This window comes from Loxodonta africana, chromosome 4 (genome assembly GCF_030014295.1).
Source record: "Loxodonta africana isolate mLoxAfr1 chromosome 4, mLoxAfr1.hap2, whole genome shotgun sequence".
Lineage (NCBI taxonomy): Eukaryota > Metazoa > Chordata > Mammalia > Proboscidea > Elephantidae > Loxodonta > Loxodonta africana.
The window spans coordinates 163810489-163824194 of NC_087345.1; the positions used below are offsets into that span (position 1 = coordinate 163810489).

The 13706-nt window shown below is 37.2% G+C and overlaps 1 protein-coding gene and 1 long non-coding RNA gene across 5 annotated transcripts in view; one reads left to right on the forward strand and one right to left on the reverse strand.

The window, feature by feature from the left end:
* SPAG6 (sperm associated antigen 6) overlaps positions 1-13706 on the forward strand; it is a 68430-nt gene that overhangs the window by 23704 nt on the left and 31020 nt on the right. For all 3 annotated transcript variants that reach the window (XM_003410552.4, XM_023548866.2, XM_023548865.2), the window contains one exon: positions 2438-2621. In XM_003410552.4, the coding sequence (XP_003410600.1) occupies positions 2438-2621 (184 nt within the window). The remainder of the gene's footprint in view (positions 1-2437; positions 2622-13706) is intronic.
* LOC111750850 (uncharacterized) overlaps positions 184-13706 on the reverse strand; it is a 64078-nt gene continuing 50555 nt past the window's right edge. The window contains exons 4-5 of one of the 2 annotated variants that reach the window (XR_010321959.1): positions 13195-13265; positions 184-925 (exon numbers count right to left, since the gene is read on the reverse strand). This is a non-coding gene — a long non-coding RNA (uncharacterized LOC111750850). Of the gene's footprint in view, positions 926-10310; positions 12107-13194; positions 13266-13706 lie in introns of those variants that run through there. The other variant, XR_002785891.2, reaches the window with a different exon arrangement.

Below are 13706 nucleotides of genomic sequence, written 5' to 3' on the forward strand. Positions count from 1 at the left end.
TTACTCAGTCAAAATGGGAGCCCCTGGGTGGTGCAGATGGTTAAGCACTTGACTACTTGCTAAGAGGCTGGCAGTTTGAACCCACCCAGTAGTGCCCAGGAAGACAGGCCTGGCAAACTGCTTCCAAAAGTTACAGACTTGAAAACCGTGTGGAATAGTTCTACCTTGCGCCTGTGGGGCCACCATGAGTCGGAATTGATTCGATGGTGACTAACAACAACAACAGTTAGGAATGAGGTACTGATAGATGTTACAGCATGGATGAACCTTGAAAACAGTATGCTAAGTGAGAGATGCCAGACACAAAAGGTTACATATCGAATGATTCCATTTATATGAAATATACAGGATATGCAAATCCACAGTGACAGAGAGCAGATAAGTGGTTTTCAGGTGCTGGGGCAAGAGGAAAATGGGGAGCGACCGCTTAACAGGCTTGGAGTTTCCTTCTGGGACCTAGATAGGGTGGTATTTTGTATAACAGTGAATGTACATGTTACCACAATTAAAAATAAAAAATTCCTGTTTGTGCAGAGATTTGCCTTAATTTGTAAGTTGGAGAGTCATTTACTAATGACCATTTCTGCTCTATAAGGACTTAGAAAAAGCTTATTTTTCTTATGGATATTCCTTCTTTCAAGGACTCTTAGCCCCTTCCTTTGAGGGCAGATGTGTTTTGGTATCCCCATATAGAAGGTTCTTAGTAGAAGATTTCTGAGTGAATGAATGACCATTAGTTGAAAAGAGACCAAAAAAAAAAGTACTAGGGGACAAAAGTAAGGAGGAAGTGAGACTGTGAAACGTTATTCACAAGCTTCTGTCTTCTTCCACCTACCAGTCCTGTAGTCATTTTTCACAGGAGCGGTGAACCTCTTTATGACGTACAGAGTCCTCTGGTTTTGCTTCTTTTTTTTTGAAGACGTTTCTTTTGGTGAAGAATGGGAGAGAAGAGAGTTAGGAATCTGGAGAAGCAGAAATTAGGAAAAGGGGGAATGAAATGAGAAAGCAAATTATAGGCACTGCAGTTAGTAGTGACCACTTATGCCATGTATATTGTGAATTTGAACATTCTGTAATATGAGAAGTCAAATTAGCTATGTACTGACAAAGAATGTATCACCATTGTCTTACACACTTGTAAGAAAATAATCAGTGGAAAGCTATTTTAAAGCTCTACCTTAATTTTTACAGTAAATAAATTTAGTACAATAAATTACTGATACGTAAAATTAAACTTTATACCAAACATTTTAATATCTTAAAATTTTTATAATCAACATATATTTTACCTTTTATATGTTAATGTATTAACGTTTAAAAAATATAGAAAATAGAGTAAATCAGTACTAATGTATTTCTTAAATTATTAATGTACTATTTCTTGAGGTATTTTATGTGCTAAAAATATACTTCATGTGTTTTCCCTCTTTCCTCTAATTTTTATTGTGTCTTAATATTTTAGCCTAATAGAATGCTTTCAAGACAGGTGTTGTAGTCATATAGTCACTTTTCAGTAGTCACTGTAAAGAAACAGAAACTCAGAGTCTAAAACAGGTGATTAATTGGGTTCTGTTAATAAAAGGAAGAGTTAAGAGGCCATTACGGTGTCATTATGCTAACATAAAACAACAGGTGAGTGTTTTGGGGGGGGGATAACAGAAATGTTAGTTTTATGTTTCAGTTACAATTTATCATTCCTTAATCAGAAAAAATTTATAAAGAAAACATAAATATAAAGCAGTGTTTAAAATTCACATTGAATTTGTCTTTACTTTTTTAGAAAAAAAGCATTTCTAATAAGGGATAAATTATAATTTATATCCCATTGTTTGGTTAATGTATTTGTGAGGAAAAATTTTAAAACGTTATCGTGAATGTTTTGCCTCGATGTTTATTTGATGATTAGTAAGTGCCTCTGGAACATGGTGGTTACTTCAGGATAACTTGGGACACCAGAAAGATTCGTTGAAGTGAAAGGTCCACCATGCTTAGAGACTCACAGCGAGTAAAGGAAACGGATTCGGCAGTTGACAGGGAGCTTAGTTGCACATGCTAACCATCTCAGAGCTCCCATGGGCTGAACGAATACCTCTCAGGGTGATGCAGATACATAAAATTATCTCATTATTTTATGAATTTGTGGAAAGTATAATATTTACATTTTACGTATACAATTTACAAATGCATATTTCAGGGTAAAACATTTGAAAGGTAATTTAAAACTTTCATTGTTCTCCTGTTACTGAACAAAAGTAATAGGGGACTATCAAATAATCAAAATGATTTTGCAAGGTGTTTTCATCTTTTTTATTTAAAAGCTGTTGAGTTTTCATTTAATTCATATTAATATCATTTTTATGTTGCTTTTGGTCCATTTTAAGTTTTGATTATATAAACGCCCAATTCACTTTGAATTTTGTCTATTTTACTGTTGTAGCGCTTTTACAAGAAAGCAGCTGCTTTTGTGTTGCGAGCAGTTGGTAAACATTCTCCTCAACTAGCTCAGGCAATTGTTGATTGTGGAGCACTGGATACACTGGTGATATGCTTGGAAGATTTTGACCCTGGAGTCAAGGAGGCTGCAGCCTGGGCTCTTGGATATATTGCAAGACATAATGCAGGTAACAGCATATTTTTCAATAGAATTATTAAAGTTTAGATTTATTAGGTAAATTCAGGTTCGCTTACTGGTTGAAGCATAGATGGGATTTTAATGATATTTTTGTACATGAGAGAGATAAGTTTTGAATGATGGCCAACTTGTTTGGCTCACATAGTCACAAAAAACCCTATATATTTCAGTCTTTATCTTAGCAAAAGAGAAATTTGAAAGGAGCCGGGAATAAGAGAGAGAAAAAGAAAGAAATTGCTCCTACCACTTTATGGACGATGCTAATAATATGAACAAATAACGCAAGAAAATTTTCCTTTTTTAAAAAATTTTATTGTCCTTTAGGTGAAATTTTACAGCACAAATTAGTTTCTCATTTAAAAATTTATACACAAAAGGTTTTGTGACATTGGTTGCAATCCCGGCATTGTCAGGAGTCTTCTCCTTTCCCTTTCCACTCCAGAGAAAATATGGTTTTTTAACCAACATATAAAAACAGTCAACTTTGCTATTAATCAGTGAACTGCATACTAATGCATTGATAAAGATATCTTTTGCCAACTATTATTATTTGGGGAAAAAATAAGAGTAAAGCAACAATACAGCCAAGTAGTTAAGAGCACTGTTGCATTAGACAAGATCTGAGTTTGAGTCCAAGTTTTATCACTTATTTGCTGTGTGACCTTGGATATATCTTGTAAACTTTCTCAACCTTCCTCCTATGCAAAAGAGGGTATCTAATAGTTGCTGCTTCAGAGATTTGTTGTGAGGATGATGAGATAGTATATACAGCACTTAGCCTAGTGCTTGACACATGGTAAACACTTAATAAATGTAAGGTATTAGTATTTATTTATTAGTATTAATACTGGAGGTTGGAGATGACATTTATGCACCTTAGTAGAGGAACTACAAATTGTGCAAACTTGTGGAAAGCAGGTTGGTAAAACTAAGTCATGAAAGAATTCATACTTACTCTAAAAAGCCTACTTTGAAAATTCATCCTAAGGAAAGAATGCTAGAGAATGAAGAAGCTATATTCATGAAAATATTATTGTAGCATTATTTGTCATAGCAAAGAAAACCTCAAATATTTGACAGGAATTTCATGGTTAAATTGTGGTAGTGTACTTAATGCACCTCATTTAACAAATTAAAAAGGTAATTATGAACTCTATATGGTAACATAGAAAAGTGATTGTAGTGTTATAAAAGACAAAATTGTAGATTACCATATTTTTATATAAATAACGTGCACCTTCTACATTTGTAGAGCCCTGGTGGTACAGTGGTTAAGCATTGGGCTGCTAACCAAAAGGTTGGCAGTTTGAGTCTACCAGGCACTCCTTGAAAACTCTATGGGGCAGATCTTAATTTAGCTCTTAAAATGTTGACAGCATTAGAGACAAAAAAGAAATAAAACAATATAAGTGGAGAAAGAAAACTTTTCATGCTTAGAATGATTCAGAATTAATATATTAAAATTATTTCCTTAATATTTTGATTTTGGTTTTCCAACTAGGTTCACCTTGAGACTATTATTAAGTGCATGTTGATTGAGAAAACTAAGGCAATGTTTTAAATCAGAAGCTGGTTATTATGGGGATACTGCATGAACACATTTAGTAAGTTTTTTCTATGATGGGGGACTTCATGGCAGAGATTGTAAGGAATTTCAAAGTGTGGTGTAAGAGAACATTGTGGGACAACTGTATAGAAACACTTTCAGGCAGGTACCCATAGATAACCATTCCATCCCTCCCTTTCCATGCTCCCACCTGGGCAGCTTCTCTCATATCTTGTTACTGTTTATAGACACAGAAGCTTTATAGAGGAGCATTTCCAGTACACTTCTTTAAAGAGTATGGCAGCAGTTAGAGTAGGCAGGACTGAAGTAAGAGCTACAGCTCTGCTGAAAATGTGAAGAAGGATATAGATGAATCACATTAAGCTTTTTGTGTGAATGGTCTTCCACATTTGGGCTCAAAAACAAATTGTAAGCCTTTGGGAGCTTTAGCCAAAAACATGCTGTTTTGGTAGTAAACGTTGGCTGTTCTCAAGCCTGGAAAAGAGGAATACTTTTGATTAAGTATTCTAAAAGTATTTTAAAATTACTGATTATCATATTATGGATGAAGAAACTGAAGTAGAGAGGTTAAAAGATTTATTCTGGGTCACACAGCAATTTATGGTAGAACTGCTTGGAAATTACTCCAAACTTTTCCAAGATTGTTCCTTTTTATGTGTGAACAGAAAAGTGTATGAGACTTCATTCTTTTTTTAAGCTGCTGGTAGTATTGAAATCTTTCCAGATACCTTTGTTTTCAATGCACGATGGTGGATTTCCACATGTGTGAATGTTCTTTCTTTTATAGACCTGATTTATGTCCTTATGGTCTAAAACAAATGGGAAATCTCCATTTCAGCTCCATAGTGGTTAGGAGATGATATTGCTTGCAGGCAGAGATGAGCAGTGCTTACTCTGTGTAGAAATAGAGATTAGCTGATTTGGATACTACAGAAACATTTAGTAGATTAGGGTAAGGAAGGAGTCAAGGCAAAACTGGCCAGCCTGATTCTTTTCTGTTTTGTGTAGAGCCTTGAAGTGACAAAAGGAGGAAAACAATTTCTTAAACTCAAGAATTAAAAAAAAATTATCATTCTGTCACCAAACCAAAAACCAAACCTGTTGCCAGTGAGTTGATTCCAACTCATAGTGACCCTAAAGGACAGAGTAGAACTGTCCCATAGAGTTTCCTGGGCTGTAATCTTTACTGGAGCGAATCTCAAGGTATTTTCTCTCGCTTTTTAAAAAAGCAGAGTACAAAATTGTAGGTAGATTGAAGCCATATCTGTGGTTGCAATAGCATATGAAGTAAGTAGAAAAAAATGAAAAAAAGTCTAGTTACAAAAAGTATATTTTGTAAAGATCTGATTCCAAGTAATTTTTTATTTTTATTTATTTATTTTTATTACAAGGGCACTGCAGTCCCTTTCTATAGCATTGGCTATTCATCTTTTCAGCTGTTAAACATTTCTAAGTAAAAAGCTAAATTATGTGTGTGTTTTTAAACCTATCTTTATCTTTTTCTATCTTCTTTTTCTGTGATCTCCACTTCTTGGCATTTCCTTATCATGTTTTGAAGCTGCTTTTTATACGTTAGCCATGTGAGAGCTGTACATCCATCCCAGCTGATTATAATTTCTTACGAAGGTCCATTAACTCCACATCATTGGTGTGACGGTTAAGGTTGTGTGTCAGCTTGGCTGGCCATGATTCTCAGTGGTTTGGCAATTATGTAGTGATGTAATTTGGCAGTTATGTAATACTGTAGTCATCCTCCATGAAGTGATTTGATGTGATCAGACTATCAGTTGTAAGGGGAGTTTCCTCGAGGGTGTGGCCTGCATCCAATATCTATGTGGATCTTCTGGCAAAGCTCACTTGCTTGCTCTGGATCCTGTACCTGGATTGTCATCACCTGACTTCTGGTTCTTGGGACTTGAGCCAGCTGCCTGCCACATTGACTGCCGATCTTGGGATTCATCAGCCTCTGCAGCCTGTGAGCCAGCAGCCTGCTCTCTTATCTCCTGGTCTTGGGATTCATTGGCCTTCACAGCCTGTGAGCCAGCAGTCTGCCATCTTACCTGCCGATCTGTGATTTGTCAGCCTTCACAGCCTGTGAGCCAGCGGCCTGCTGTCTGACCTGCCAATTTTGGGTTCGTCAGCTCCTGCAGTTACATGAGTCAGGAGAAGCCTCCAGCCTGACATCTGACCCGTGGACTTGCCAGCCTCTACAACTGCATGAGTCATTTCCTTGAGAGAAATCTTTCTCTCTCTTTATATATATGTTTCACTGGTTTTGTTTCTCTAGAGAACCTAGCCTAAGACAAATGATTTATTTGACTCATTTGACTTTTTAGAGGAGCCAGAATTATTTAGCCTTCAAAGCAAATGTATTTATGTATGTTAACTCTTAAAGTCTTGAACATTTAACCCATGCTTTGAGGTTAGACTAATGGCTCTGAAGATTGGGTAGAGAGAAGCATGGTGGAAGTGATAAGAGCAGGAAAAATGACATTTTGGGGATGGATAAATAAAGATCACCTATGAGTTTTTTTTTTTTTTCTCAAAATAATATGCAAACCACCTCTCCACAATTTTCTTACTCCCACTTGCAATTGTAGACGTCAATCTCTCAAAATTATTGCTAAACTGAGTCATTGTTACCTATGGAATGATGTTGCCTCTCTCAGATGTGTTGGTGAAGAACAAAGATTTTTGTGGTAGTTAGTCTCTGTGAGGTTCCCCAATGATGTCTGCCACCTATCATTCACCTCCTTGTGTAGTCCCCTCCAACATTGCACCAAAAATTAGCAGAAATTATGGTATATCACTTTTGAGCTTAAGTCGTAGAAGAATAAAGCTGTTGTCTCGGATTCTGTCTTTTGGATCACTCACTTTGGGGGAAGCCATGTCATGAGCAGCCTGTGGAGAGGCCCACATGGTGAGAAACTGAAGCCTCCTTCCAACAGACCCATTAGTGTCCTTGGAAGCAGTTCCTCTGCACTCAGTCAAGCTTCAGATGACTGCATACCCACTGACACCTTGATTGCAGCCTTGTGAGAGACTCAGAGCCTGAGTCACCCAGTTAAGCTGCTCCCAGTCTCCTGACCACAGAAACCATAAGATAATAAATGTTTGTTGTTTTAAGCTGCTAAATTTGGGGTGATTTGTTACAAGGCAGTAAATAACTAAACCAATTGTAAACAGCTGGGTTAGACCAAAACCGAAACAAATTTCTCTTACTTTGGAAGTGACATTACTGAAGTCGTACAGGAGTATGGCCAGTAAATACCATCTTTGGCAAAAACAGCACCATGTTGTTGTTTGGTGCCATCAACTCATAGCGACCCCGTGTGACAGAGCAGAACCACCTGATGGGGGTTTCTTGGCTGTAATATTTACAGAAGTAGATTGCAAGGTCTCTTCTCCCATTGAGCTTACTGGGTAGGTTCACACTGCCAACCTTTTGGTTAGCAGCCGAGCACTTAGCCATTTGTGTCACCATGAAAAATTTGGTAGAATGGGATGACTGGTTATTGTTAACATAAAATCCATATTGCAAGTGGTAGCCAAATTTTAAATAGATATTTTAGCCTGCTTTATCTCACAAAAGTTTTGAAGTATACAGCTGTGTATTTCTAAGCCCAGATGCAAAAACCAGCCCATCTTGAAACTGACAAATAAAGTGACCTAAGTGCAAAGAACGATTGATTCACGACTTTCTTTTCCTTTTTAACGAAACAAAACTTTTGTAGGTCCTAGAAACAGTGAGTTAAAAGCAGTGTTTGAAAAAATAAAAAGCAATGATGTTAAAAGAAATTAGTTTCAGAAGATTTTGATTTGCCTAATTACTTTTTAATTAGTGCGCTAAATACACATTTAAAAATTTTTTTCTCTTTTCTCTTTTTGGAGAGCCTCTTCATTTTAAGTCCCTTTTGTTATTTCTCACGATGGATCACTTATTTTAATTTTGCTCAAGACTCCTCTCTCCTTACATTTCCATTATGAGCAGAAAGATTAGTTGAGTGTCCCAAGTTTAGATTAATCCCTTTCTGCAGGCCAATTTTTAGGTTTTCATCAAATTCTTGATAATCTCCTTTGAATTCTCTTATATAGTCCACAGTGGTTCTTCCCTTATGACCCCAAAACATGACTTCAAGCAGGAAAGGTAGAACAGCACCTTTCAATATCCAGAAAGTCCCCCATAGGTTGTTTTAGAAGGTATAAGGTTTAAGCTGGAGGTTGTAAAATGGTGGTTGCAAGCTGTACCTGGCCCACAGATGGATGTGTTTTATTTGGCCTGCACTATGTTGTCTCACACCCTGTTCTTAAAAAAAAAAAAGTGTTACCAACGTTTAAAAACTCACTGATTTCACATTAAAAATCAGATTTCTAGCTTCTCTTGAAAAATCAAAAGACCTGACAACAGTAGGGCTATATATTGCAACACTGGGCTGAAGCTAAATAACTGCTCCCCTACTCCTTGTTTTCCTTACATCCTCTAGCTTCACTAATTTCAATTATTCGCCTGCCTCCTGTGGGCATTTGAGTTTGCCACCCCTGATGTAAACAATAGCCATTGTTGTTGTGTGCCAACAAACAACTAGCCAGACTATAACTAAGAAGAGGAGTTGAGGTCATTGTGAGCTCTATTAAAGCATAATTGCTTTTACCTGATTTGCCTAGTTTATGGTCTTAGAGAAGAATATTGAATATACCATGGACTGCCAGAAGAATGAACAAATCTGTCTTGGAAGAAGTACAACATGAATGCTCCTTAGGAGTAAGGATAGTGAGACTTCGTCTCCCTTACTTTGGACATGTTGTCAGGAGGGATCAGTCCCTGGAGAAGAACATCATGCTTGGTAAAGTAGAGGGTCAGCGAAAAAAAGGAGAACCCTCAATGAGATGGATTGACAGAGCGGCTGCAATAATGGGCTCAAGCATAACAACGATTGTGAGGATGGTGCAGGTCGGGGCAGTGTTTTGTTCTGTTGTGCATGAGGTAGCTATGAGTCAGAACCAACTCGACAGCACCTAACAACACAACCTGTAACAGCCATGCTCATTCTATACCAGTGTGCATTCCTATCTGCCCTCTTCCCTTCTAAAAAAAAAAAAAACTTCCCTTCTAGTCAACATAAAGTCACTTCTGATGTTCCATTTATCCAGCTTTGCTGCTGTGTGCTGTTGAGTTGATTCTGACTTGTAACAACCCTGAGGACAGAGTAGAACTGCCCCACAGGGTTCCAGGACTGAAATAAATCTTTACAGGAGCAGACTGCCAGGTCTTTTCTCCCATAGAGCAGCTGGTGGGTTTGAACCACTGACCTTTCTGTTAGCAGCCATGTGCTTAACTGTTGCACTGCCAGGGCTCCTTCATCCAACTTTAGATAGTACGAATTTTATGAATGTTGATCGTAAAACTTCTCCCTTTTACTTCTGTTCCCTTTATGTTTTACAATTAAAGTTGTACTGGGCCATTTTTTATTATTTTAGTGGTCTTAGATCCACTTATATTCTAGCATTTCATATCTGTTAGAGATCAAAACAAGTTCAGCCTTTATTTTATTAGGCAAAAACCCCCAAAAGCCTAGGTCCCAAGGACAGCATAAAATGAAATTCTTAAGAAAAGGCAACTGTGTGAAAAGCAAAGACTTATCAAAAATTTTCACATTACTAATATTAAAAAAGGAACCCTGGTGTTGCAGTGGTTAAAGTGCTTGGCTGCTAACTGAAAGGTCGGTGGTTCGAATCAACCAGCAGCTCAGCAGGAGAAAGCTGCGACAGTCTGCTTCTGTAAAGATTTGCAGCCTTGGAAACCCTGTGGGACAGTTCTGCTCTGTCCAGTAGGGTCACTATGAGTTGGAATTGACTCAACAGCAAAGATTTCTTTCTTTGTTTTGGTATTAATACTCAAAGAATTGTATGCACATAAGGCTCATAAATGTTACCAGAAAGAATCGTGGAAAAACTGAGAGAGGCAGAAGAGAAATGTGATGAGGTTGGTTTTTTCCCCAGTTGTCACGGTCCCACAGAGGAGGCTGCCTCAGTTCCTTTACTCATCAGTGAGCTGTTCATGAGGCAGAATAGAAGTAGTTATTCCTTTACTGAAAACAGCTGACCATCAAATTTGTATGCAATAAACAGCTTTAATTATTATTTGTAAATAAGTGCCGTTGGTTAATTCTAGTCCCTCTGACAATTTGCAGTCTAAACATGATTAAAAATGATAACTCCTAACATTAAAAAAAATGTAATATTGTAACTTACCTATAATAAGAAAAAAAATAATAAGAGCATGAGTTAAATCAGCAGGGAAAATGCAAAAAAGTAAATGGATAATGTTTCTAATACATATTAGTAACATGTTTCTAATATGTATTAGTAACTTTTTTAATAAGAATAATTATACCCTCTTTCCTAATATTTTGTTTAAAGGAGATGGACATTCCCACTTTTTTTTTTTAATAAGAAACTTGCTGCTATTCTGAGGAATAAGTTAAAATTTAATTTTTTTTTTCTGTACGATAATAATGTTAGTATAGTTAGCTCTAGCAGTAGCTATATGTATGGATAGAAAACTTGTTTATATTTCTTTTCAAAAAATACATAATCACATTGAAAAAAATCTGGCAAATAGAAAAGAAAAATATATCACCAGTAGTACCACCAGCCCAGTCTAACCCCATCAGTATGTTGTATCGATAGCCTTTTTCTTTCCATTTTTAAACATGGTTATAACTATTTTTTAATCTTGCTTGTTATCTAACAGTATATGTTTATGTCTCATGTTACTGCATAATAGAAGATATATTTTCAAAAAAGTTGAGGATTCACTGAAATTAATTACAATTAAAATACTGTGCAATCATCACCATTATATATTTCTAAAACATTTTCATCACCCTAAACAGAAACTCAGTACCCATTAAACAGTAACTCCCCATTCCTCCCTCCTTCCAGCCCCTCGTAACCACTAATCTACTTTTGCCTCTATGCATTTGCGTATTCTAGGTACTTCATGTAAGTGGGTTCATACGATATTTGTCTTTTTCATGTCTGACTTATTTCAGTCAACATGTTTTCATACTGTCATAGCATGTATCAGGACTTCATTTCCCTTTATGGCTGAACAATATTCCATTTTAAGTAGGTACCACATTTTGTTCATTCATCTGTTGATGGACACTTTTTTAGAGTAGAAAAGTACAGGAAAAAAAGAAAAAAGGAGGAAGGAAGTAATGCAGAATGCACTTTCTAAAACGACACTCCGGTATACATTTTTCCTGAACACTCCACAAACTTTACTCCTGCCTCTGCTTTCTGTTTGTAATGATTTGTTCTATATTCACCCTGAGTAGTGTCTTTTAGGACAGAACAGTATTTTACTTCATTCTAATTCCCCAAGATCTAGCCAGATTTCTAGGACATAGTCACACTTAATCACCACTCACAGAGTTAAGAAGAGAGGAAAATATGTACCTAGATCAAACCTGAGAGAGGAAAGAATTATACCAGGATGTTTTTGGCTGTAAGTCACAGACTATCGACAGGTGTCTTCAGCAATGAGGATGCTTTTTATTTTACATGACGCAAAGTTCAGTCAGGGCAGGCCCAAGGTTGGTTGTGCAGCTCAACAGTATCATTGAGGACCCAGCTGTTTTTCATTTTTGTACTCAGCCATTCTCAGTATGTTGGCGATTTCTGCCCTTATAATTGCAAGATGGATGTAGGGGTTCCAGATGTCATTTGCAGACATGACTGTGTCTAGCAAAGTAGAGGTGGTGTTTCCTCCTGTGTGTGTCTGTTTATTCTAGAGGAAAACCTTTCATAGATGCTTCCATTCAGGTCCTATTGACGAGGATTGGTTCAGGCTAAGAGAGTGAGGATCTGGCATCTTCAGCCTCTATGGTGGGAGGCAGGCTCTGCCAGCAAAGAAAAAATTGAGGGTTGGGGGTAGGAAGGCACAGGCTATTGGATAGACACTAACAGTGACTTGTACAGAAACGCCAGGGGAAGCAACAGTAGGAAAAGGGAGAAAGATATGCCATGGGGGCAGGGGAAGAATAGTAATAGATACAGGATGAAATAGTCTGTAGTAGCAGTAATATAAGTCCAAATCTACTCGATAGCAGCCAGTATCTGTATATAAGGAGCCCTGGTGACGCAGTGCTTAATTGCTTGGTTGCTAACCAAAAGGTCAGTGGTTCTAACCCACCAGTCACACCGAAAGAGAAAGATGTGGCAGTCTGCTTCTGTAAAAATTTACGGACTTGAAAACCCTACAGGGCGGTTCTGCTCTGTCCTACAGGGTCACTATGAGTCAGAATCAGCTTGACAACAGTGGGTTTGGTTTTGGGTTTTAGGTAGCACAACAGTTAATCGCTTGGCTGCTAACCAAAAGGTTGGTGGTTCGAATCCACCTAACGGCTCTGCGGAAGAAAGAACTGGTGATTTGCTCCTCTAAAGATTACCTATTGCCCTCGAGTGAATTCTGACTCATAGCAACCCTAGTGGACAAAGTAGAACTACCCCCATAGAGTTTCCAAAGCTGTAATCTTTACAGATGCAGACTGCCACCTCTTTCTCCTAAGGAGTGGCTGGTGGTTCAAACTTCCGACTTTTCAGTTAGCAGCCTAACGCTTAACCATGGCACCACTAGAGCTCCTGCCATAAAGATTACAGCCTAGAAAACTCTATGGGGCAGTTCTACTCTGTAACATGGCATTGCTGTGAGTCAAAATCAACGCCAGGTTACCTAACAACATCTGTAATATAATATGGTGTGTGTTATTTAGGCCTATCATATTTTTACTTGTATACACAGTCTTATACCTACTATACGTATGAAGGCTATAGAACAATAATATTTCTAAATAACAATGTATGTCACCCAAGAACAAATCCTGGTTTTATAACCATATAAACTTGAAGATAACCTTTAAAAAAACATACATGAAATTGCAAGTACAAAATTGCTAGGCCCAATCCAGGTCCTTAGAAGCTTCATTACCTTCACAGTAAATCTTTCTTCATTAGCTGCACAGTAAAAGTAGCATCCCCCACATCTGATGTCATTACTACCTAGAGGGAATAGAAAAAGTTGAGGGTGGGTTTGGGTAACAAGTCAGAACAACAGAGTTTACTACACAAAGGAAGATACAGCACTCTAACAGTTGTTCAAGGAAAGATAAGATGTGCGGGAATTATAAACTGGATAGTAGATGTTTCTTCAAAAGAACCTTAACTTTTTATTAATAATATTTTTAAGCAGTAGTAGTTTGCTACATACTCTCTACTGTTAGAAACTGTGTATAAACGTAGGAGTACATGAGTAGATGACCTAATCCTTAACATTCTCTGTAACAAAATGTTCAGTCATACAGATTCCAGGCATGTGTAAGTGTATACATATAAGGTGGGTATGGACAGTGATAAAATGCTGGGCCATGCAGCCCATATATAATTTGGATTGAATTGAATTCTTAAGTAATGTGGTAGTAATTAACAGAAAATGAGACTTAC